General features: G+C 46.3%; 1 protein-coding gene across 2 annotated transcripts in view; it reads left to right on the top strand.

Annotated features, from left to right (window-relative positions):
* The window catches only part of LOC126531200 (membrane metallo-endopeptidase-like 1), a 232,426-nt gene that overhangs the window by 16,207 nt on the left and 190,805 nt on the right, over positions 1–25,414 (top strand). For both annotated transcript variants that reach the window (XM_072285753.1, XM_072285752.1), the window contains exon 7: positions 6,964–7,031. In XM_072285753.1, coding sequence (XP_072141854.1) covers positions 6,964–7,031 — 68 coding nt within the window. The remainder of the gene's footprint in view (positions 1–6,963; positions 7,032–25,414) is intronic.

The following is a 25,414-nucleotide window of genomic DNA, read 5'->3' as shown; positions in this document are numbered from 1 at the left end:
TCCACGTAGCGTTTGGCATTTTGCGTGTTTTGGCATGAAGTTGACGTTTCATGACACTGTATTCAGGATTTATTACTTTGTTTTGATCGACTCATCTAGGAAGTCCCCCTGTCATATTTGAAACCAACTCATCGGGTCTTTAAGTCAGGAAGGCTTATGTGATGCCTGATGTACTTGAGCTTTTGGCAACAGTTTTAATGAGTGAAGTGCATATTGATACACAAGCAAGCGTATGTCGTGGCTTCGCCAACATCATAGCAAGATAAAAAATCTTGGTGCGGAAGGAACTTGGAATGTGCTAGTTTAGTCATGGTAAACAAAACAATTTTAGCGCTAACTAGACAAGGACTATATAAAGACACGTGAATACAGTACCAGCGCTTACTTTCAATTCTAAGTGCTCGTAGATGACCAGTAGTTCCATGAAATGACATAAGAAGGAGCAGCTACATCTAGAATTTTACAACCACCTTGCCATTGCGCAAATTAGGATCACCAATGTGTCTACCTCACCCTAAACCTAGTGAATAAAAGGAATTTCCTGATGTAAAGAAATCCTCCGAGGGGCCACTAATCATGTGATATAACTCTCCCTCCAGAAATATAGCATATTGCTAAATCTGTCGAATGCTAATCGCATTAGCATCGAAAGCCATTGTAAGATGAGTTCTGCAATATTTTTTTTTATGTACCGGCCCATGAATCAAGTTCGTTAATTTTATTTCTCTTAAGCGTTTTTTCTCCGCTCTGAGACAAAGGATTGAATGTATCACCCATACATTCAGTCGTATTTTCCCTGTAATAATCGCTAACGGCAAGTAAAAGAAGGAGATCATCTTCATGAAAGGCATTAGGAGAGAACCTTAAGAAGTGACGAAGGTGAATTATTCTGTACTAGTACTGTTATTCATTGTACATTAAGCGGAACGTTGCACTTTGGCGCACTCGCACAGCTTTGGACAATGTGGGTGACATTCAGGATCTACCTACGCAATGACTTCTATCTGTAGTGTACATTTAGCCCAGTACGCTATAGTTATCGGAAACAAGAAATACAATAAAATTAACAATTGACACTTTTAGCGTCCGAGATCAAGCCTCGAAATGTTAACGTGCATGTGGCCGTCGTAGGTGAGACTCATGACGCTATGAAATTGAGACCATCGGTCTGAACTCATTTTATCACTGCCTAAGCGGGCTTTCTTGCCGTTTGACGAACGCTTCCATATGCAATAAAATTACGTCATCGCCAGACACGGTTGCATGACACTTAATGCGCACCAGGCAGCCCTTTTTAACCATTTGTCCTCCACAGGAAGTGAACTTTTTACGGGGATCACCATTTGTCAGTGTATTTGCCCTTTCTGCTGCCTAAGGATGCAAAAAGAACAGCTGAGAAAGCGTACAGATCAAGCGAAGGCCTGTTGTCGCATTCTTGAAAACGCAGCTTATAGTTACAAGGCCAAAATATTTCCTGTGTCAATCTAACTAAGTGCCATCTATTGCCTAGAAGGTAAGCAGTTGACGCGGTGTGAATTAACTCATCGATATGGACACCTGGCATTCCTACTGGCCAATGAGTCCTGCAGTTTCACAGTACTGCAAGGAACTAATAAAATAACTCTTTCTAGCGCACCTGTTGTCGCGTGAGTCATTTCTAGCATCTGAAGGTTTAGATTGGGTGATCAGTGGCAGCGGTGTATTGCGTTTCTCTGCCGCCAAGGCTGGGAGTTACAGGCCGCGTTTGTCGCCGAAATCCGCGGCCCGTTGTTTGTCAAGGCGTGGGGTACTCTGTAAGAGTTCACCTAGAGGATTGTCTATTTCAGCCGTGCTGATTGGCTGGGACCACTCGTGTCCTCCTCGCTCGCACAGCTCCATCCAATCAGCACATTTGCAGCTGCCGAATTTGACAGTCCACTAGGTGGACTCTTACAGTATGCACCTCCACATGCACTGAAATTTATCATCCTTCTGTGGTAGTACACATTTCAATTAACTATAGCTTTATTTTTTTGACATTTGTTTAGTAGCGAAGAAGAGCGCTGGCCTATTATCAGCAGCATTATCAGCACAGGCTCACCGCTTCTCCTCGGACTTGTTTATATGACCTCACCCTCAAGTTAGCCACTCCGAATAAGCAGCCAATCGACCTCTTTACAAATGATGGTAGCTTCAGGGTACCTTGAAAATATCGTACAACCAATGGGACGATGACCCAAAGTGAATGTGTTTTCTCTCATGCGGGTGTGGTCAGCCTAGTGGGTGCGGCTAATTTATGTGTTGTTTCGTACTGGTGTTTCGCCACTATGCGCAACGCGTTTTGTCACGCTGCTCTGCGGAAGCTGTGCAGCGTTGGCGGGAAAGAGCGCAAGAACCGGGTGAGTGATTCTCGAGTTATATGGAAGTCATTCTGGACTTTTGCAGGTGAGTGCGACCAAGTTGGAATCGGACATAGTAAGGAAAGTTTTGACATGAATGTAGAACAGCAGTTTGAATAGCAGAAGTCTGCAATAGTCTGCAGAATAGCAGACATTACTGAACGGCCGGTGCATTCCCATTGGCTGCGACACCGTGTCACCAGGGCTCCTCGACGGAACAGAGCGGGCGAAAGGAGGCACTTGCTGCCGTGCTGGGGCGCCAGGTATTGCGTGAGGGCAGAGGGCTTAAACGCCACGCCACGTCATCCCCTCTCTCGCTCTCGATAACGCTGTGTTACACGCGCGTTCCTTGTCTGCACAAGCTCTCATCTGCTTTCCAACTGCGCCCCGGTTAGGACAAATCAAAATGAGCCAGGTGTCTCAACGCAATTGCTTTTCCTAGAGGAGTCACCTCGAAACACTACTTAGTGGCGTTCAAGCGGACATCAATGCTTTCGCATTTACAAGTTAGAAGAACTTAGGGGTCCTCAAATTTTGATTTCATGCTAAAGTTACGAAAAATTCCACAAGCCAGAACCTTTGCCACCTCAGCCTCTTTTGCAAGACGAACACCTCGCAGAATTGGATGCATTTTCTTATCAGTCAATGGTGCTCGCAGAGACGAAGGCATTTGTGGGCAAGGATGTTGCCCGTCAGCTGTCCTTAGTGCCGTTAGCTGAGCCGCAGCATATACAGCAGCTTTCTTTGAATTTTGTGCCCACGCTCCGCCAAGCGTGATTGAACAAGAAATGACCGAAGTTCTGTCTGTGCCACGCCAACAGCTCCCTGTAGCGGTGCCTCTCAGTTAAGCTGATGTGGTAGCCAGACTCCGACCACTCCGTGCAACTGCAGCCCCCGCTCTCAGTAACGCCGACATCGTATCCAGGCTTTGCCAAAAGGCACTGTTGCGTTGTTGGGCCAGCTGCGTCTGTCACCTGGACCTGCCGTCACAAACTAGTGCCGCGTGACAGGTGATCACCCAATACGAGTTAGGTGTGGCTGTGGCGCTCACGCTGCTCGCCCTTTTCAAGGCGTTCAATCGCGTTGACACACATGGCATTTTGGGGTGCCGAAATGCCACGCTTATTTTACAGCTGTTGCGACCCCTCTTTGGCCCTGTCACCCAGTATTCGTTGGATGCCCGTTGCCCGTCGTTCGCGTTCTGCGCGCCGCCATTCGTTATCAGTGATGCGATCTCGTTCTGTGTCTTGAGAAGATGAGTGCTGTTTGTCGCCGTCCACACGGCAGAGGCTGCTGCGCCGTCGAACCCCAAAAGTCTTCACTGTCACCTGTCAAATTTAACAGAATTTTGTGATGAACGTGTGTGCTCAGTCGCTCTCGTGGACACTGGGGTCACCGTCTATTTTATTGACGCAGAACATTATCGCTCGCTTTTCAAAGTCGCGACGCCATCTTATAGGTTGGCCTCTCACACAGCAACTGTTCGGCATGTTCACCCTTTAGCAGTGTGTAGAACCATACGGTCATTGAATATGTCGTGTACTCTTTTGAAATGGTTGTCATTTCTTTCTCTCATGACGCTATCCACTGTAGAGATTCTATTTTGCACATTAGCGCCGTCTTACATTGCGCACGAGCCGAACTTGAACTATCACCAATTTGAAATGGGATCATGGCTCACGTTCCTTTCATTTACACCAAACTACTCATGAACCAAAGAAACTAACATTCCGCGCAACACCTGAGGGCTTCATCCCCGGTGCTGCAGCAATTTCACCGACTGAATCACTCTATTCTTCTTATCTGGCCTGTTTCCTACTCGGAAAGCGGTTGTGCTGCAGTACGCTGCCGAAGTAATAAGGAAAGGCTGTATTAATATCTTTGTTACAAATCCGATCCCGTATCATGTGACACTGATTCGAGGAGACTTAATTGGTGGTCTGGAAGACACGGACGACATACAAGTCGTTGGCGTGTCGGTTCACATAGCTTATGCCAGCTGCTCTACGTTCAGTTCTTTATCTACGCCTTGCACATTGTTCACCGATTTATTTGGTTTCTCCACTGCCGTATGCTCTACCCTGGCTAAGTGTTGCCAGACTTTGTGTGTCTTGGAAGAATTTTATTCTTTTAATGCTCACGCAAACATTTTTCGTCGGCACGTCCACCGTTCGGCATCACATCAACACCGCCTTCCAGCTCGCCATTTGGACAACGCCCGTATCGCTTATGTGCAACCGACAATCTTGTTATCAATGGGCAAGACAACGGCCGGCTTCGCCGTCGAGTAATTCGACTATCATTTAATTTTTGGGTGTCTCCTGTTGTCTTTCTTACGAAAATGTACGGCTCTATTCGCTTCTGTCTAGAGTACCAGTGCAATAGCAAGATCATTCGCGCGGACATCTATGTCGTACGCTAAATAGATGATGCCATTGACTGGCTAGAAAGAATTTTTTTCTTCATTATATTTGCGGTCGGGATATCCGCAAGTGCCAGTGGCAGAAGTGGATCGCCCGAAGACAGCATGTGCTACATGCGATTGTTTACAAGAATGTAACGTCATGCCCTTCGCTCCGGATTTTGTACACGCACCTTTAGCTCCTGTAATTTGTCCTGACATTCCTAACAAACACTGACCTACGACTGCACTCAGCGAATTGCCGCTTTTTGTAGTCAGACAGCTCACATTACTCTGTCATGTAGTATGGGAGGCCAGGGTCCTCACGAATATAAAGAAACTTCACGTCGGTGCTGAATTTTCTAATCCAATGTTCTGAAATTAATGCTGCAATTTCGTTGGACAGGTTCTTTGCTGAGACGGTTTATGGGAAATTTTGTTGCCATCATATCACCCTTCACAAAGCTGCCTGGTGGCAACGGCATGATGTTGTCGTGGGCATCATGCTGTGAGGACGTTTTCAAGAATCTGCGCTGTCTTCATACGTTAGCCCTAACATTGTCACGTAGTAGTGACGGTGAAGAAGGCAGCAAAACTGCGATTATAGAAACTAGCGTTTTCTTGGGCGAACATGTGCCCAGAAAAACAGGCAACACTCAATGCTCAACGAAAACGGCGAACACAGCCGGCGATCGTCGAAAATCTGATCAGCAGGTCAAGCACGTTGGAGCCTTAGACTGCAAGAGTTTAATGCGACGGCTAATTACAGGTCGGGGAAACGCATACCGACGCTGACGGCCTGTCAGCTCCTTCTTCCAATGGAGAGGACACCGCATTCCTCGGTCTTCTCGACACGTCTACCACTGCACAACAACAATGTGACGACCCTGAGCTGCTTGGCCTGATTAATTTTTTGGACGAAGAAACTCAGACCGCTCCTAAAGCTTTCGCAAGAGCATTCTAATCGTTTTGCTTAAGGAACAAAATTCTATAAAAAATGAACTGATCTTGAGGATCCAGCTATTTGCTCGTCGTTACTGCTGCTGCTCGTTGTGAGGTACTGGAAGCAAGTCATACGAGATCCCTTCTGGGCATCTAGAGTACACGCGAACGCTGAACAGAGTGTGGCAAAAATACTATTAGCCAGGACTCATCGAAAGACAACAGCCTACCATCCACAAACAAACGAACTAACACAGCACCTGTACAAAACAATCAAAGACATGCTTTCAATGTACGTGAATAGTGAGCACAAAGATTGGGGCTAGATTCTGCTTGATATTACGTTTTCTAATAACATGACTAAACAAGAAACTACATGGATGACTCCATTCAGCCTTGTTCATGGACGGGAAGTAACGACGGTGCTCGATGCCATGCTACCACACGAACCTGACGACATTGACATGGATGCCGATGCGTTTACGCAACGTGCTGATTAAGCGAGGCAGCTCGCACCCGTGCGAATGCACCGGCAGCAAGAGTATGACAGAGGTCGTTATAATACCCATCATAGATATGTAACTGACGAACCCGGTGACCGAGTATGGGTCTAGACGCCCATACGGAAACGGGCGCTATCCGAGAAACTCATCGGGTGATATTTCGGACCCTAAACGTTCTGCAATGGCTAAGTGACGCCACATACGAGGTAATGCCAAATAGCCCTTACTGCACATAGCGTCGCCAACACCGTTCTGAATTTGTGCACGTAGTGCGCATGAAGCCATATGCGAGTGACTGTACGACGGACTTCTCTTTTCACCAGGCGAAGTTTATTGTTTAGCATCGGGGCTCTTTTAGAGAGAGGGCAAATGACGCGTGCTGTATGTAGACATGTAGACGACGATTAGGATAGTGCTTTAACGAACTCTATGTAGTGGGACTAGGGAAATGCAGAGAGCAAGAAGACGTCTTTGTTCTGGTGGTTTTGCAACAGGCTGTTCTGCCGTATTGCTCTTGTGCTCAACGTGGTGTCTCTTGTTCACGTTGAACTGCGACAATATATATATATATATATATATATATATATATATATATATATAGATATAGATATAGATATACGCATGCTGCCAGATATTGACCCACCGTATTAAAGCTACGCCACCTATTAGTCACCTATTACTGTTATTATTATTAGTCACTAGCCACCTATTAAAGCTACCACAATTTCTTCTATTTCAGTTCGTTCAACTATGGTGGCATCGGTACTACAATTGCTCACGAGCTGGCACATAGCTTGACCTACCCAGGTAAGATCAATATATCTTTGGTCTTGTTATTCTACAACCAATACGATCCAATTTGATGAATGTTCCGCAATACCAGAGAAGCAGGCGCGATAATAGTTAATGGGCATGACAAAAATGACGCTTTTTTACCTCTGAAGTGCATTATTACTGTTTTCATTTTTCAGTTATACACATCAGTGCCAGTAATTGAGCAGTAATTTCCCAGTCCACAGCCGGGGCCAATATCTACCATGAACGTGCAGTGCTAAGTAAACTTGGCCATGTCCTGAGGTGTCGGTGGCCATAGCGCGGCCACCTGCTAGTGCGATTCTGCAACCTCACGCGACGCCCTCGTCCTCCACGATGCTGTCTGCCATCACTGCGGCTAATTGGCTTCGATCACAAGGGGGCAAAATGTTCTGCAGCTGCTTTAGGCGTGAGCTAAGCGATTAATTTTCCTAATTCAGCCAAATCTGCGAGACGTCTGCGATTACAAACATACGCACTTTAACCTTCCCATTTACTGCCACCTTCCTTAAGTTTGCTATTTTATAAAATGTTTGATTAAACTCGCGTCCTTTACTGTACGTCATCGTAAGCATCAGCTAGTGGTGCGACCGCCTAGGTTCCGAGTCCTCCTTTTACACGGACACCGCGAGATGGCGCCACTGCTACCTTTTCTAGCAGCTTTAGCTGCGTTGTAGGGTTCCTTCAGTAGTTTCAGCTGTAGTTATAATGCGTGTATTTGCTTTCTGGTTGACGCAAACATAAGATAGTCAGTTTACTCGCTTAGTTGCTTCTATGTATTTTGGTGACCAGTGCAGATTTTTTTTTTTTTCATATTAACCACCTAGGCTCAGAACCTTCGCTACACAGCAATTGCAGTAATTCGTTATTTAGGCATACATCTTAGCGTGAATTCCATATAGTTTTGGCGCAAGCTTATTAATGCGAAAACAGTATATGGCTAATGAGGCAGTAAATAAGTTGATGTTGGCGGTGGCATAGCTACTCTATGATCCGAAAAGGCTACGAACCCTCGACCTTTCGTGGGAGTCGAATACACGTCCTTTGGTGTTAAGTAAAGTGAAGTTAATTAAGGCTCTCGACTCCGCACCGCTTGTGGAAGCCAAACTCTCGATTTTTTGTGAGAGTCGAGTCTAAGACCTTTGGTGTTAATTAGGGCGAAGTTGATTATGCCATACTTAATTAAAGTTGAGTTAATTAAGGGGCGCGAAGCCAGGACCCTTGGTGGGAGTCGAGCCCCCGAGCTTCGGTGGGAGTGAAGCTGACGAACTTTGGTGTTAATTAAGGCACATTTAATTAGGATAGAGTTCATTAAGCATTCTAACCCACAACCGTTGGTCGAAGTCGAACCCACGACTTTTCGTGTTCTTTAAGGCGCAGTTAATTAAGGCACAGTTAATTATGATAATATTATTTACGACACTTTCTGCCGAAATCTACGCCCTAAGGAGCTGGAAAAAGGACGCCGTCGGAGCGCCCGAGAAGCCGCTCCAGCAACCCGGAGCAAAACAGAGTGATTACGTCCTACACTTCATCATGTCGTGAACTACATGTCGTCAAAATTCTATATACCCGCACGGCACTCCAGTAATGTTATAGAAAGCACCGATGCACGTACAGTCGTCACTTTGTAACTGCTGACGCAGCGGATCGCAAGGCTCGGGACAGCCATGGCCACACGTGTCATCCGGGTTTATATTCTAGTTCATTACACCCTAGGAAAAGGTGCAGTAGCGCTACGGAGAACCCTATAGCGGCGCTCCGTGTTGTTTCCGAGCGCCGAGAGGGCAGTGCGGCTTTCCGGTCGGGCCACTAGAGTGTATTGTAGTCTACTATAGTAGCAGGGAATAAGTTTGGGTATGCTGGTAATGGGCAAGAGCTCAATGTCCTCAATGTGTCAGTAAGCCATCTGTGTCTTTATCTAAGAAAGACCTTGACTTCCGTAGCAGTTTTTCTTCTTTCTCTCTATCGGTTCTTTCCTTTGCAGGTTAATCTATGTATATATATATATATATATATATATATATATATATATATATATATATATATATATATATATATGCTGGTAATGGGCAAGAGCTCAATGTGCGGATGGATACAACTTTCTTGTACGTCCGGCAAGGTTTAACGCGACCCGGGCTCAGGTCTCCCACGGAGGAACGTCAAGGCCCTGCCAAAGGCCTTGACTTCCGTAGCAGTTTTTATTCTTTCTCTCTATCGGTTCTTTCCTTTGCAGGTTTATATATATATATATCATGAGAAGCCAACAAACACTGACACCAAGGACAGCGTAGGGGAAATTGCTTGTGTTTAAGCTTTCTTTAAAACACAAGCAATTTCCCCTATGCTGTCCTTGGTGTCAGTGTTTGTTGGCTTCTCATGATATGACTAATAAAAATCGGGACCCTCGGTTAACCCCCTCTCTTCTCGTTTATTACATATCGAGGGTCTCGAATCCGGCAACATTGATGCCTTCCGGTAGCATGTGTGGGTTTATTGACCAGTTGCCTTCACCCAAAAAGATCACGTTCTCGTGACGCCTGCGGCAAGAAGGACGTTCCACGTCCGCCGCCAAGGTATGTGAGTGATGGCGCTGGCTAACACTCCCAGGGTTCTACTACGACACATAAATACGCAAGAAGTGGATGGGGAAACAGCGCCGCGGTAGCTCAATTGGTAGAGCATCGCACGCGAAATGCGAAGGTTGTGGGTTCGGTTCCCACCTGCGGCAAGTTGTTTTTCCATCCACTTTAATTTCCATTAATTTATCGTTTCTTTATTTTATTCATTAAACACAAGCAATTTCCCCTACGCTGTCCTTGGTGTCAGTGTTTGTTGGCCTCTCATGATATGACTAATAAAAATCGGGACCCTACGTTAACCCCCTCTCTTCTCGTTTATATATATATATATATATATATATATATATATATATATGTGTGTGTGTGTGTGTGTGTGTGTGTGTGTGCGCTCCAGATCCACAACAAAACAGATGAAAGTCAGCGCTTGTCCTCTCTCGACCTGCCCGATGTTCTTACTACGCAACGTATTCTCTGTACGATCCTCATCATGCATGATCTATCTAAAATAGTTTACTAGTTTACATTAAAAAAAATCCTCATGTTTGTACAAAACGTCCTAGCCACCAATATACAATGACTCATTGAGCCCTACTCTAAGTGAGTAATACGCTATGAGGAATGGAAGTATTTCTGCTTGTGTTACAACAAAACACATTGTAAAACACATTAAAGTTCAAAGTTTGTAAATAGGGATAAAGTGCCACAGAAAGGTTGGCGAACGTTTCGACAGGACGATCTATCTTCGTGAAAGGCGGTCTCGTCATCCTCGGCATGTTAGTTTTAAAGGGTTACTGCAGTGTCGTCACGTGGGGGGTTGTCGGTGGCGGTTGGTTATAAAGGGAGAGACCTCAGAGGTAATGAATTAATGAGTCGCCTGACGTGTGTGAGATTCGTTCCCAAGACGAGGGGACAAGAGCGGGAGAGTGAAAAGGCGGGGAGAAAAGAAAATAAAGAAAAGAGAACGGGCGACAGTAAGACGAAAACAATATATATATATATATATATATATATATATATATATAAAAAGGGGCACGGGAGGGCGTTGGGGAAGCGAGGGGTAAGGGACCACTCAGAGGTGTGGTTGAAGGCATGTTTTTGTGGCATTAGTAGAGCCGGTCAGGTGGTCAGTACGCGAGTGACACAAAAGACCGCCCCACAAAACAAAAAATAACATGAGTTGAAAGTCATATTATAAGAAGCTAAGTTGGCTTCTTATGATATGAGTAATAAAAATCGGGCCCCTTGGTTAACCCCCTTCCTTTGAGTTGAAAGAGTGACTTGAATAGCATAGCAGCAATACGTCGAGTAATTTTGAAGTAGTTAAGATGGCGACAAGGACTCTGCGATGCAATGTATGGGGTGACTGAAAGGCAGCGACATGGTCTTTCAAAGGGCATTATCCCAAGTCGCTCAACTTAGGTGTCATTGCGGCGGCATCCAGAAATGGCGATACCCTGGAGTAAGGTGCCGAAAAAGGCGTACTGACGTCTGAGATTTCGGAGTGTGTTGGAGAGGGTGTTTAAAAAAAATATAATAAAAAAGGGAAAGAGAAGGGGAGAACCGAAACTGGACGAACAAATAGGAGAGTGACGTGCGCAGAAGTGGGAGGGGGCAAGTGTACATAAGAAAAGAGGGGTTGTACAGTTCATATAAACGTAAAAACCTCAAAGAGTATGTTAAACTGAGTAATAGGCAGGAAAAAATTTTCGAAGTGGTAGTGTAGGCGAGGTTAAGTATTGAGGTTAACTGGTAGCATAATGTGTTTTGTGTCTTGGTTGATAATATGAGAATTTCAGATTTAAGTTAAAGCTTTTAAAGGTTCTAAGTTGCCACGTGCCAAATTAATTCCCGTCGGGTATAGGCAATTTAATTTGTGTATTAGGTATGATTTCGTATATTTCCTTTCGGGAGGTGAACGGAAATTTGCTTGTAGTATATAGAGCCTTGCTTTGTAAAATATGATCATGTTCATTTAAGTGGCTGGCTACTGCTTTAGATAAACTGTTTTGTGTCCACGCAGTGACCGTTGAGTCTTGTATGAATTTGTTGCCCAGTCTCACCTATGTATTCTTTGCTACAAGCGGCACATTCTAGACAGCAGACTACGTTGTTTGATGTGGAGGTGAAAGCCGAAGTTACCTTGTGTGCGTAATTCGACGCTGTACTTTTTACTGTCGTAATAGATTGAATATGTTTGCATGTAGAGCACCTGGGGCGGCCACATGAACTGGTTCCCAACTTCCTCTTTTTCTTTAGTTTGGTATGCACAAGAATATCTTTAAAATTGGTGTTGCATCTGTAGGCTACACTGGGTGGGTCGGGAAAAATCTTATGAAGTTTCTGGTTGCTGCTGAGAATTGGGTAGAATTTACTGAGGATGTTCTTCATGTTTGGGAGTGCGTTTGAGAATTTTGTAGTAAGAAGAGGCGTTGTTGTTCTTGTGATCCTCGGGTGGGGCTTGAGGACCTCGGCTCGATCAAGTTTGGTTGCAGCGGTGTAGGCTATCTGATGGTCACTGTTTGGGTGGCTCCTGTTTGATAGGGTTTCTTTAAGGTGATCGAGTATATCTATGTAGTCTTGGTTTTCAACGCAAATGCGACGTAGTCGTGTGGCTTGGCCTTCAAAGATGGCTTGTTTGCAATGTCTGGCATGGTGGCTCGTATATATTAGGTACTGTTGTTTCTCCGAAGGTTTCCTATACAGCGTTGTCTTTAGCCCCCCCATGTTTAATGTATATTGTTGTGTCCAGAAAGTTTATGCGCTCAGTTGAGGACTCTGATGCGAATTTTATTGTTGGGTGAAAAGAGTTTAGAAATGCTACATATTTATTTAGGCTGTCTTCACCATGTCCCCAGATTATGAGCATGTGGTCTATGTATCGTAGGTATGTGTGGGGCTTGTCAGTGCAGCGCGATAGAAAATCTGTTTCCAGAATGCCCATAAATATGTTCGCGTAGGTTGGTGCAAAAGGCGTACCCATGCTTGTACGATGTATCTGTAGGTAGTAACTCTCCTCAAATTCGAATTAGTTATGTGTTAAAACTAATTCAAGGAGAGACAAGTAGACTTCTGTAGAGGGTAGTGCATTGTGTTTAGACAGCGTTTGTTTTATCGAAGATAAACCATCAGGGATTGGAATGTTGGTGTACAGGGCCCTGACGCCTAGCGTTGCAAGAATTGTGTTGTGGGGTAGTGTGCCTTTGTATTATAGTTCTCTATAATTCTCAGCAATCCAAGACATCTAAGCCAAATAAAAACATAACTGTGTCGGAGAGCCATATCGTTTCAAATCTTAGTTACCGGAATCACATTGTTATTAAGGAAGCAGATAAAAGTAGAAGTATAGTTACTTGACCAGTAGAAAAATACACACACGAGGCTTATAGACAACTAAACAACCGAGAACATTACCGTAAGCTAGGTAACGATCCGACGTTATCCTATACAGTGACAATTGCCAACAGGCTCAAATCACTTTTAGTTGATGAATTGATTACACCACCAGAATACAAATTCCTTAAACCAAGCAACAAAACTGCCGGGTGTTTACCACCTTCCAAAAGCTCATTAAATTCCATCCGTTGAACTATACACCGCTATTATCCCAGGTCGCCCGATAGTATAAAACAACAACCCGACAGAGAGCATCTCCACATTCCTTAACCACTACCTTGGTGACTTGCCAAAAGCACTTCCGTCATTTGTACAAGATACGCCCCACCTGCTAAGAATTATAGAGAACTATAATACAAAGGTACACTACCCCACAACACAATTCTTGCAACGCTAGGCGTCAGGGCCCTGTACACCAACATTCCAATCCCTGATGGTTTATCTTCGATAAAACAAACGCTGTCTGAACACAATGCACTACCCTCTACAGAAGTCTACTTGTCTCTCCTTGAATTAGTTTTAACACATAACTAATTTGAATTTGAGGAGAGTTACTACCTACAGATACATCGTACAAGCATGGGTACGCCTGTTGCACCAATCTACGCGAACATAATTATGGGCATTCTGGAAACAGATTTTCATCGCGCTGCACTGACAAGCCCCACACATACCTACGATACATAGACCACATGCTCATAATATGGGGACATGGTCAAGACAGTCTAGATAAATATGTAGTATTTCTAAATTCTTTTCACCCAACAATAAAATTCACATCAGAATCCTCAACTGAGCGTATAAACTTTGTGGACACAACAATATACATTAACAATGGGGGGGCTAAAGACAACGCTGTATAGGAAAACTTTCGAGAAACAACAGTACCTAACATATAAGAGCCACCATCCCAGACATTGCAAGCAAGCCATCTTTGAAGGCCAAGCCACACGACTACGTCCCATTTGCGTTGAAAACCAAGACTACATAAATATACTCGATCACCCTTAAAGAAACCCTATAAAACAGGAGCCACTCAAACAGTGACCTTCAAATAGCCTACACCGCTGCAACCAAACTTGATCGAGTCGAGGTCCTCAAGCCCCACCCGAGGATCACAAGAACAACAGCGCCTCTTCTTACTACAAAATTCTCAAACGCAATCCCAAACGTGAATAACATCCTCAGTAAATGCTACCCAATTCTCACCAGCAACTAGAAACTTAATAAGATTTTTCCCGACCCACCTAGAGTAGCCTACAGACGTGACACTAATTTTAAAGATATTCTTGTGCATGCCAAACTAAAGACAACGAGGAAGTTGGGAACCAGTCCATGTGGCCGTCCCAGGTGCTCTACATGCAAACATATTAAATCTAATACTACAGTTAGAAGTACAGCGTCGAATTACGCACACAATGTAACTTCGGCTTTCACCTTTACATCAAGCAACGTAGTCTACTGTCCGCTGCCTTTCAGTCACCCGATACATTGCACTGCAGACTCCTTGTCGCCATCTTAACTAGTTCAAGATTACTCGACGTATTGCTGCTATGCTACTCAAGTCACTCTTTCAACCCATGTTTTTTTGAGGGGAGAGGTCTGTTTGTTACTCGCTCCCTGACCGCCTGACCGGCTCTACTAATGCCACAAAAACATGCCTTCAACGACACCCCCAAATGCTCCCTAATCTCTCGCCTCCCCAATGCCCTCACATGCCCCCTTCTTTCTTTATAAATACTTTTTTTCTTTCCGTCTTTGTGTCGCCCGGATTTTTTTTCTTCTTTCATTTCTTTTCTTTTCTTTCCGCCTTACCACTCTCCCGCTCTTGTCCCCTCGTCTTGGGAACGAAGCTCACACACGTTAGGCGACTGATTACCTCTGAAGACTCTCCCTTTATAACGAACCGCCACCGACAACACCCCCACGTGATGTAACTGCACTAACCCTCTAAATCTAAGATGCCGAGGATGACGAGGCCGCATTTGACGAAGATAGGCCCTCCTATGGAAACGTTGGCCAGCCTTTCTAAGGCACCTTATCCCTGTTTACAAACTTCATACCACAGTGTGCTATTCCATCTGTCAGCCCCTTTCTTGATTCTTGAGTTTAGTTACCTAAAAATGCAGCGTGTTTATTGTGTGCAATTTAATGTTAAGGTGCAATATACGACGTGTCCAGCGTAACGTGAGCCAACGGCTTAAAAATTCACAGCCGATTGCGATACTTCCTGATGCGAAGTTTGATTGCAGCGATATACGTCCTTATATTTCGCGTTATTTGGCTGGTGTGTACAATTTGTCTCGTGCAGCACGTTGCAAACCGAGCTATGCGTGGCGCCATCGCCTCGCCTCGCTAATCGCCACGCGTAGGCGCGTTTTACAGCAGCCGCCGGAGACAGACATCCACTCATGCAGTGCTTTGTTTCCATACAGACGACGCGCGCTACTGTGGCGCCATCTCGTAGCCATCGTCGCCGCTAAGCCCGTCATGCTCGGCACTATGCCATTCTTCTCGCGCTTTCGCCACACCCTCCTCCTCCGCTTTTCTCCCGCCCTGTCTTCGCTGTCACTGACTTTCACCCGAGCTCCGCGCTCGTTCTTTCATCCTTATGCTGCACTCGTTCGCTCGGTTGGTCAGACGCTCGCCGCAGGAACGGCCGCCTAATAGCTGCCCTCTAAAATGTGCAAATGCCACGTAGCTGGACAGATGCAAGGTAATGTTGCTCGCCGTCCTTTGGAGTTACTCAGGTTATTTTTGGTATTCCGCCTAATTACGCAATAAGTCATAACTAATTAACTTCTTAAACATTACAATTACATGAAAAGTGCCAATGAGAAAATTGTAGAGCAGCATGAAAAATGAAAAACTCACGATACAGCTTTCTGTTGCTCTGTACGGGCTACATAAAAGTGTTTTTTCAACAATGAAACAAGCCCGCGAATACAGGCAAAGTTCCTAGAGCGGCCAATAGCGTGGCAATATTTCGTGCATTCGTGGGCTTCTTTCAGACTTGAAAAAACACATTTACGTTGCACGTATAGAGCAACCGAAAGCTGTGTCGAGTTTAATGTTACTGTACCATTTCCTCATGGACACTTTCATCAGATTATAATATTTGAGAAACTGAATTAATAATTTAGACTATATATGTAATTAAGCGGAACGCAGAAAATAATCTTTGTATCTATAAGCGACGACAAACATCATTACCTTGGCTCTGTGCAGCTACGTTACATTTCCATATTTTTACCGTTTGGCTCAAGTTACGTGGGATGCCCTTATGGCCCTTGCGCCTTAAAACCCCAAATATCATCCTCATTATGGACGCCCTCCATATCATCATCAGCATCAGCCTGGCTACGCGCAATGCAGGGCAAAGGCCTCTCCCATACTTCTCCAACTACACCGGTCGTGTTCTAATTCTGGCCGTGTTGTCCCGGCAAACTTCTTAATCTCATCCACCGAGCTAACTTTCTGCCGCCCCCTGCTACGCTTCCCTTCCCTAGGAATCCAGTCCATAACCCTTAATAACCATCGGTTGTCCTCCCTCCTCATTACATGTCTTGCCCATGCCCATTTCTTTTTCTCGATTACAACTAAGATGTCATTAACTCGCGTTTGTTCAGTCACCCAATCTTCTCTCTTCTTATCCCTTAATATAACACACATCATTATTCTTTACAATGCTCGTTGCGTCGTCCTCAATTTAAATAGAACCCTTTTCTTTAGCCTTCAGGTTTCTGCCCCGTAGGTGAGTACTGGTAAGACACAGCTGTTATACACTTTTCTCTTGAGGGATAATGGCAAACTGCTGTTCATGATCTGAGAATGCCTGCAAAACGCACTCCGGCCCATTCTTATTCGTCTGATTATTTCAGTATCATGATCTGGATCCGCGGTCACTACCTGCCCTAAGTAGATGTATTCCCTTACTACTTCCAGTGCCTCGCTACCTGTCGTAAACTGCTGTTCTCTTCCGAGACTGTTAAACATCACTTTAGTTTTCTGCAGATTATTTTTAGACTCGCCCTGCTGCTTTGCCTGTACATGTCAGTGAGCATGTATTGCAATTGCTCCCCTGAGTTACTAAGCAAGGCAATATCATCGGCGAATCGCAACTTACTGAGGTATTCTCCATGAACTCTTATCCCAATTCTTGCCAATCCAAGACTCGGAATACCTTTTGTTCTCGCGCTGTGAATAGCATTCGAGAAATCCTGTCTCCCTGCCTGACGGCTTTCTTTATTGGGATTTTGTTGCTTTCTTTATGAAGGACTACGGTGGCTGTAGAGCCGCTATAGATATCTTTCAGTATTTTTACATACGGCTCGCCTACACCCTCATTCCGTAATGCCTCCATGACTGCTGAGAGAGAGAGAAAAAACTTTATTTTCATGTTCGGTGGTAACGTGGAAAGGCCCTCAGTCCAGAGCCTCGCTTGCGGCATTCTTCAATGCAGCACATATAAACGCCGCAAGGTACCGTTGGTCGTCGGCGCTGGCTGCTTCTGTCAGCCACCCGGCATGGGGTTTAGGGGAAAGATTTGTGGGGGCAGGAAGGGGAGGTGGGGGTGGTCCACAGGACCAGAGGATATGGGATGTGTTTGGGTGTTCGCCACAGTATCGGCAGGGTGGGGGATCTTCAGGTAAGAGGCCGCGGAGGAGGTGCATTCTTGCTGGTGTAGGGAGTGTTTCAGTCTGGGCCTGACGAATCAGTACACCTTGTTCACGGGTGAGCACTTTGCTGAGCTTGGGGAACTTGCGTCTTGCCTCTTGATATGGCCGCAGAAGCAGGGGAGCCCACCTTTTCGTCTGGGCTGGTCGCGGAATGCAGGGTGCCTGGTTCAAAGTCTCGCAGGCGAGCTGATTAGCTCTTTCATTTCCCGGCAGTCCGTCATGACCAGGTATCCAGATGATTTCCAGAGGACCCTGAAGGTGCTCTTGAATAAATGTCGAAGTGTGGGCAGGGAGATCGTTGTGCAACAATTTCCTGCAAGCCGTCATGGAGTCGGTAAATATGATTCTTGGGTAGGCTGAGTTACTAAGGGGCATGTGTTTGATCGCAGTTGCGATGGCTGTCAGTTCCGCTAAGGTCGGATCTGTCTCTGGGAGTAACTCAGTATGTAGAGTTTGGAGGTTGTTATTCACGACTGCTATAGCGGAGCCCCGTGCACCAACGCTAGCATCAGCGTACAAGTATATGCCGTCAGGGTGTCTTGCCGTGTACCTCTTGAAGTAGGCAACTCGCTGTCGTCGCCTCTCCTTGCCTCGTTCTGGATTCATGTGGCGTGGCAGTGGAGCTATAGTTAGAAGTTCGCGTTGTTTCGGGGGTAGTGGGCGCGTGTTCAGAAGGGGCGCAGCTTCAGGATGATGGCCGATGCTGTGGAGGATGTGCGTACCTTGACACGTGCGCTGCAAACGCAGTTCTTGGGAACGACGATGAATGCTGACTAGTTCCTCCACCGTGTTATGGCAACCGATGTCAAGTAGGAGCTTAGTGCTGGCACTAAACGGGATGCCGATGGCCAGCTTTGTCGCCTTCCTGATGAGCGCATCAAGGCGATTGATATGTTGCTTGCGGAGATTGGTATAGGGCAGGTGATAGCGCAGGCGCGACATAATTAGTGCGTTTCTTAGTTGAAGCATATCCGCCTCTTTCACTCCATTTGCTCGGTTGGAGACCCTACGCATCATGTGAAGCACCTGTTCTCCTTGTCTGAGCAGGTGATGCACCGTCGCAGCGGGACCTCCATCTTTCTGGATATGGAGACCGAGTACCTTAATACATTTTGGTTGGGAAATCGGCACGCCTTCGTTTACAATTTGTATGGTGGGCGGTCTCCATCTTTTGTGATGGACCAGTAACAACTCAGATTTTTCCGGCGCACATCTAAGGCCAATAGCTTGAGCAGCCTCATGCACCCTGTTCATAGCCTGTTGGAGAGTTTCTTGGATATGCCCTGGCGAACCCGTGTTGATCCAGATGGTGATATCATCCGCGTAGATCGCATATTTGATGTCGGGGATGTCTCGTAGCGCTCTATGGACTACGCACATGGCAAGATTAAAGAGAGTGGGCGAGATCACGGAACCCTGCGGGATACCTCTCTGCGGATGGGGATACTGTTGTGAGGTGATGTCGCCTACTCGTAGCGTGTACGTGCGACTCCGTAAGAAGTCCCTAATATAGTTATAAAGCTTGGTTCCGCAGCCAGTAGCTTCGAGCTCTCGCAGCATAGCATCGTGGTTAACATAGTCAAAAGCTTTCTTGAGGTCTATGGCAAGAATAGCTTTAAGTTGAGCGCTGCTTGTTTCCTTTGTGATTTCTTCGTGTAGCTGCAGCAGAACGTCTTGAGTAGATAAGTGATGTCTGTATCCAATCAAATTATGGGGTAGGTGTTGTGATTGCTCAAGGTGAATTAGAAGTCTGTTAAGCACGATGCGCTCCATTAGCTTGCCGACGCATGATGTTAGCGATATTGGACGCAGATTCGCTATGGCTTGGGGCTTGCCAGGCTTCGGGATGAAAATGATGCTGGCAGTCTTCCACTCTTCTGGCAAGCTGCCCGTGTCCCACACATTGTTAATGTGCTGAAGTAAGAATGCATGATCGGCTTCTGTAAGGTTGCGGAGCTGTGTTGTCGTAATTTGGTCTGGTCCTGGCGCTTTATTCGGCTTTGCTTCTGCTAAGGCACGCTGTAGTTCCGCTAATGTGATTGGGCCGGTGAGACCCTCATTTTCTGGCTCTGCGCTTTTGTAGTCGGCATACTGTGGTTGCACTGGATCCGCAATGTGTGTTGTTATAAGCTCGTTGAACAGGTCATCGGTATGCTCAAATGTTTCGAGCAGCTTTCGGAGCTTATGGGACGTTTCCGTCTTTGTCTGGGTTGGGTCAATGAGTGATCGGATGAGATTCCACGTGGAGCTCATATTCAATGTGTCATTGAGCTTGTTGCACGTATCGTACCACTGCTCACGAGTGAGATGTTCAGTGTAGTGGACGATCTGCTCGTTGAGCGTGTTGATGCGTGAGCGTAGTTTTCGATTGAGCTTATTTCTTTTCCATCTCTTAATGAGGGCATGTCGTGCCTCCCAGAGATGAAGAAGATGCCTGTCCGTGCTTGGTTGCTCCCACTTCTCTATTATTTCCTTCGTGTGTGATTGGATTCGTTGCCTGACCATCTCTACCCAATCTTTCAAGTGCATGTTTTGGAAGTCTCCTACATGTGTCTTTCGGAACTCATTCCAATCCGTCAGGCGATGCTTGCGCTGGCGTTTTGGGAATCCTTTGATTTGTAGAAACATCTGTATGACAGTGTGGTCACTCGTTAAAGTATCGTGCGTGTTAACCCATTGCGCTGACAGTCGTCCTTTAATGAAGGCGAGATCAGGCGTGGTATCTCTTTCTACGGAGTTTCCATGCCGCGTCGGGGAGTCGGTCTCGTTAAGGAGAGTTAGCTGGGCCTGTTGCATATGGTATAGTAGTGCGGATCCTTTGGAGGAGTTTTTTGTGTATCCCCATGAAGTGTGTGGCGCGTTGAAGTCGCCTGCTATTAGATGATCAAAATACTTCGTTGGCCGCAGATTCGCAACCTCCTTGAAGAAGTCTACTTTCTGTTTTGGCGGGCTATAAACATTTGTGATGAATAAGTGGGGCTGTGCCTTGCTCTTGACAATCTTAGTTGGAAAGACACGTACAGTGAGGCTCTGTTCCGTGCTGTGGACAACATTTGCCGCTATATCTTTACGAATAAGAATGGCCAATGCAGAATTATGGCTATACGCCGTATAGCCTGCAAGATGAGGTGTTTGGTTAGTTTCCTGGAGTAGGAGAATGTCGGGTCGACGATCTTGAGCGGCAATGTACTGCGTGAGAAGGCCCCGTTTTCGAGCAATCCCTCTACAGTTCCACTGCCACACAACCAGATTAGTCGCCATTGTTCTACTGATGATTTTGCGGAGCGCCCGCTGTAGGGTAAGGAGTGGGTCGCGTTACGCTGGTAGATCGACGTGCTCTGGGTAGTTCGCGCTCTTCCTGGCGCGGTAATGCGGCCATCGCAGCCTGCACTTGTGTAGAGACAATCGCCTCTGCCTGGCTCCTGAGGAGCTCGTTGAACAGGGAGCGCATTTGGCTCATTATTTGTTGAGTGTATGTTTTTAGCGCCTCCTCAACTTGAGCAGCAACCTGTTGAGCTATCTTGGCCTCTAGACTGGTTTGCATTTCTTTCATTTCGTCCCTTAGTTGCTTAAAATCTGCTTCAAGGTGGTGTAGGGCTGTTGTGTGGTATCTTGCCTTTTTCATTGCCGGTTGCAATGACGCTGGTTCTGCTTCCTGTGATAAGGGTTGCTCTATATCACCCAATGGTGTAACTTCAGGTGCGTGTGCCTCTGCTTGCATGTCCATGCCTTCGGTAGGCTCTAGTGATTGTGACGATAGTGTTGACATTTCATTAGGTCTGCGGGTTTGAAGTAGAGCGTTCTTATAATCTTTGGCTACTTTGTGAGCTCGTGTTTGAACTTGAGATGCATAGGTCACGGGGGGAAAAGGGGAGGTGCCGGGTGACTGACTCACGTTTCGCTGGTTTGCGGGTCGCTCGTCTTGTTGACCTCGGGAATGATTGTGATCCGGAGACTGGCTGCCACCACCGAGCCGGTTGCAGTCCCCGGACTGGCCGCCGCTCCCGGACTGGCCACTGCTGCCGGACTGGCTTTGGTCCTCGAAGTGGTCCCGGCCCCTGGAATGGCCGCGTCCCCTAGATCGGCTGCGGCCCCTGGATCGGCTCCTGCCTCTGGAGCGGCTGCGGCCTCTGGACTGCTGACGGCTTCTGGAGCTACTTCTGTCTCTCGATGTGTTGTCGGAGTTGCGCTTTGGGCTTGGGCTTCGGCTTGCGATGGTGACTGTTTTCATTTGCTTGTCGTCCTTTCGTTGTTTCAAACGCTTCAGGTAGGCCGCTTCTCTGACCGCTTTATCAGCGGCTCGTCGCACTTCACAAGTTGGGTCATCTGCCTTGTGGTCCTTGCCACAATTAGGGCAGCCTGGTTTGCAATCATGATCCCCTACAGGATCTCCGACATACTTTCCACATGTTCTGCACCTTTGTTTTCCATTGTCGCGACAAACGTCTGATCGGTGTCCTATAGCAAAGCATGTTGAGCAAAATTGCGCCTTGGGTCGGTGAGGGACGCAGCGGTATACACCTCCGCCGAAGATGACCTGGCGAGGTACATGTGAGCCCTTGAAAGTTATGATTGCAGTGGCTGTTCTACCCATCATACGAGCCGCAATAATCTCATAATTTGGGGCTCGGAGTTCACGCATCAATTCTTCGGTTGGGGTGTTCAGTTCCACGTTGTGAATCACACCTCTGCACGAGTTATGGGGTGAAGCGATATAGATGTGGACAGGGTAAGTTTTGCCATTAATAGTGGTTTCATTAATGCGCTGGAGTTTTTCTGTCGCCGAGGGGTCATCACTGGTTATTATAGCCAAGTTCTTTTCTTTTTTGATGTCTACTGTAGCGGCGCGAGCCTCTGCAGCAGTCAGAGCTGCTGAGACGCTTAGCGCGTCGTGAAGCGTTCGTGGGCTCCACTGAGGTAGGAAAAGGCCAGTTGGCGGACGCAAAATGAGCGTTGCAACGTGCTGCGTACCTTGGGAACGTTTTGATACTCGAGTGGTCCATCCATCAGTGTCGGTGACGAATTTCGGGGCCATTGGTGCTGAAGGAGTGCGGGCCGTTGGCGTACATGACGGTAGGCCTACTCCCCTAGCCGTTAGGGCTAGCTGAGCGCCCTGCCAGGTCCGTGACAAAAGCACAGAAACTCACAGTACGTTGATCCGATCACAGCAGAAGGTGGCCAAAATGTTCGGATGATGTTCTAGAGGAGCCGAGCCGTGTCTGAGGACTGGTCCTTGCCGAATAAGTTGGCATTCGGGTCTTTCCTGTGGAGCGATGCGAAGGCACGTATGCTCGGACAGGAGCGACGCTCGCGTCTCATGACTGCTGAGGTTTCCACTGAATCAAACGCTTTCTCGTAATCAATGAAAACTATATACAAGGGTTGGTCATATTCCGCACATTTCTCTATCACATGATTGATAGTGTGAATAAGGTCTATTGTTGAGTCGCCTTTACGGAGTCCAGCCTGGTCCTTTGGTTGAACAGAAGTCTAAGGTGTTCCTGATTCTATTTGCGATTACCTTAGTAAATACTTTGTTGGCAACGGATAGTAGGCTGATCGGTCTGTAATTTTTCAAGTCTTTGGCATCCACTTTCTTGTGGATTAGGATTATGTTAGCGTTCTTCCAAGATTCTGGTACGCTTGAGGTTATGAGGCATTGCGTGTACAGGGTGGCCAGTTTTTCTAGAACAATCTGCCCACCATTCTTCAATAAATCTGCTGTTACCTGATCTTCCCCAGCTGCCTTCCGCCATTGCATAGCTCCCAAGGCTTTCTTTACTTCTTCCCGCATTACTTGTGGGATGTAAAATTCCTGTAGACTATTCCTTTTTCCATTATCCTCGTGGGTGCCACTGGTACCGTATAAATCTTTATAGAACTCCTCAGCTTTTTGAACTATCTTATGCATATTAGTAGTGATATTGCCGGCTTTGTCTCTTAAGGCATACATCTGATTCTTGCCTATTCCTAGGATCTTCACTACTTTTAGGCTTCCTCCGTTCCAGAGTGTATGCTCAATTCTATCCATATTATACTTTCTTACGTCAGCGATCTTACGCTTGTTGATGAACTTGGAAAATTATGCCAGTTCTATTCTAGCTGTAGTGTTAGAGGCTTTAATACATTGTCGTTTCTTAATCAGATTTTTTGTCTCCTGCGATACACTCTTAGCCCGGTCCTGGATAACCGCCTGGCTAGAAACGGCGCCCTTCGACGTACTGCCTAATATAACAACTATGGCCAGCCCGACAAAGGGAGATATACGTGACACTCTTCAAGCGGCCGCCAAACCAACTAGTACTGTCTCTATGCACTCGCTGATACGTGGCCCATGTCCGTATACGGCCCCGCACACCGATGTTTGTGCGCGATACGCGACCGAATGCGCCGAAACCGAAACTGCCGAAGCGCAATATATAAACAAACTCTCCACGCATGCGCGAATGAAAAGAGAAAAATATATACAAGAGAGGAGAAGTTTCGGATTGTCATCGGAGGAGCCGTGCGGACGTGCCTTGTCGAAGCTCCCGTTCTGCGGACCGTTTGTAATGGAACATACCGTTTGCAATGTTTTGTAACTGCGTTGGCGGCGCCCTTCGCGTGCGCAGCAGGGCGATATGTTTTCACCAGTGGACATGAAAATTGCGTTTCGAGGCCAATGCAATGCCCCGCAATGTGAGTGTGACGGATTTTGCTGTTCCGCGAACAATGAACCTGCTGCACCATTCCAGGCCGGTTGGCGCTCATACTGAGAACACAGCGCAGTACAACATGCACGAATTGGTGAGTGGCACTTCTGTATTTTTTTTCTATATCGATGTCGGGAGGTTTACTGACGCGCGTATAGGTGCAGTGCCACGCAGTATCGCTAAGAAAAGGGGGGGGGGGGGGGGCAGGTATATGTAGCTCACTGTACACGACACAGGGCAAAAGGAAATCCGAGTTCAGCAACTATATTAAATGCCATGCATGTAAATTTTACAACGCTACTCATTCGAAGCGTGCACAGGTGCGTCTTGAAGAAAAGTTTTGCAGGATACATAATTTTGTACGTAATTTACACTAATTACGCTGTAAAAACGAGACACATAATAATTTGACTATATTATATTGCACGGAAAAACCTACAGCGAATTAAATTGTGTGTCAGCTTCGTGTGTATACATATAGTCTTTCCTATGCATTACGTTTTTCGCGGAATGCATTACCAGTTGACAGCCTGACTTATGATGTGTACTCTGTTTACATCACAGTTGTTTACTGGTTTACTCACTTGTTTTGCGACTTAATTATGGAATGCTGGCGTATATACAATTTCAACAGTTGACATAATCCTGTATCTTTTGTAGGCACAACCCAGGACATGTATTTCTCAGCACCCAGTCAACTGCCAAAAGTGGCTTAAACACAGGTCACCAGTAAGTGTACATCAGTTGCAATTGCACATTACCCAGTCGGCTGCTGGCTTGTACTGAGGGTTTTTTTTGTTTTTGTTTTTAATGAGGCGGTGATGTCCTTCTAACGTGAATTTTGACCAAGAAGGCGCGATCATGTCTCACAGAGGTATATATGGTTGCCATTCGCTGCGAGGGACATGTGCTCGTGTTCGTGAAGCATTAGACAGTATTGTCACCCAATGAGTCAGATATTAACACTGTAATTTGCCAGTGCCAGCAAGTAGTTGCGAGAAACACGATATATTATGACGCTGTAAAGTTAT

The sequence above is a fragment of the Dermacentor andersoni genome, unplaced genomic scaffold, assembly GCF_023375885.2.
Source record: "Dermacentor andersoni unplaced genomic scaffold, qqDerAnde1_hic_scaffold ctg00000041.1, whole genome shotgun sequence".
In the NCBI taxonomy this organism is placed as follows: Eukaryota; Metazoa; Arthropoda; class Arachnida; order Ixodida; family Ixodidae; genus Dermacentor; species Dermacentor andersoni.
The sequence above is the reverse complement of the archived record's forward strand: the minus strand, read 5'-3'. Positions and strand labels throughout refer to the sequence as shown.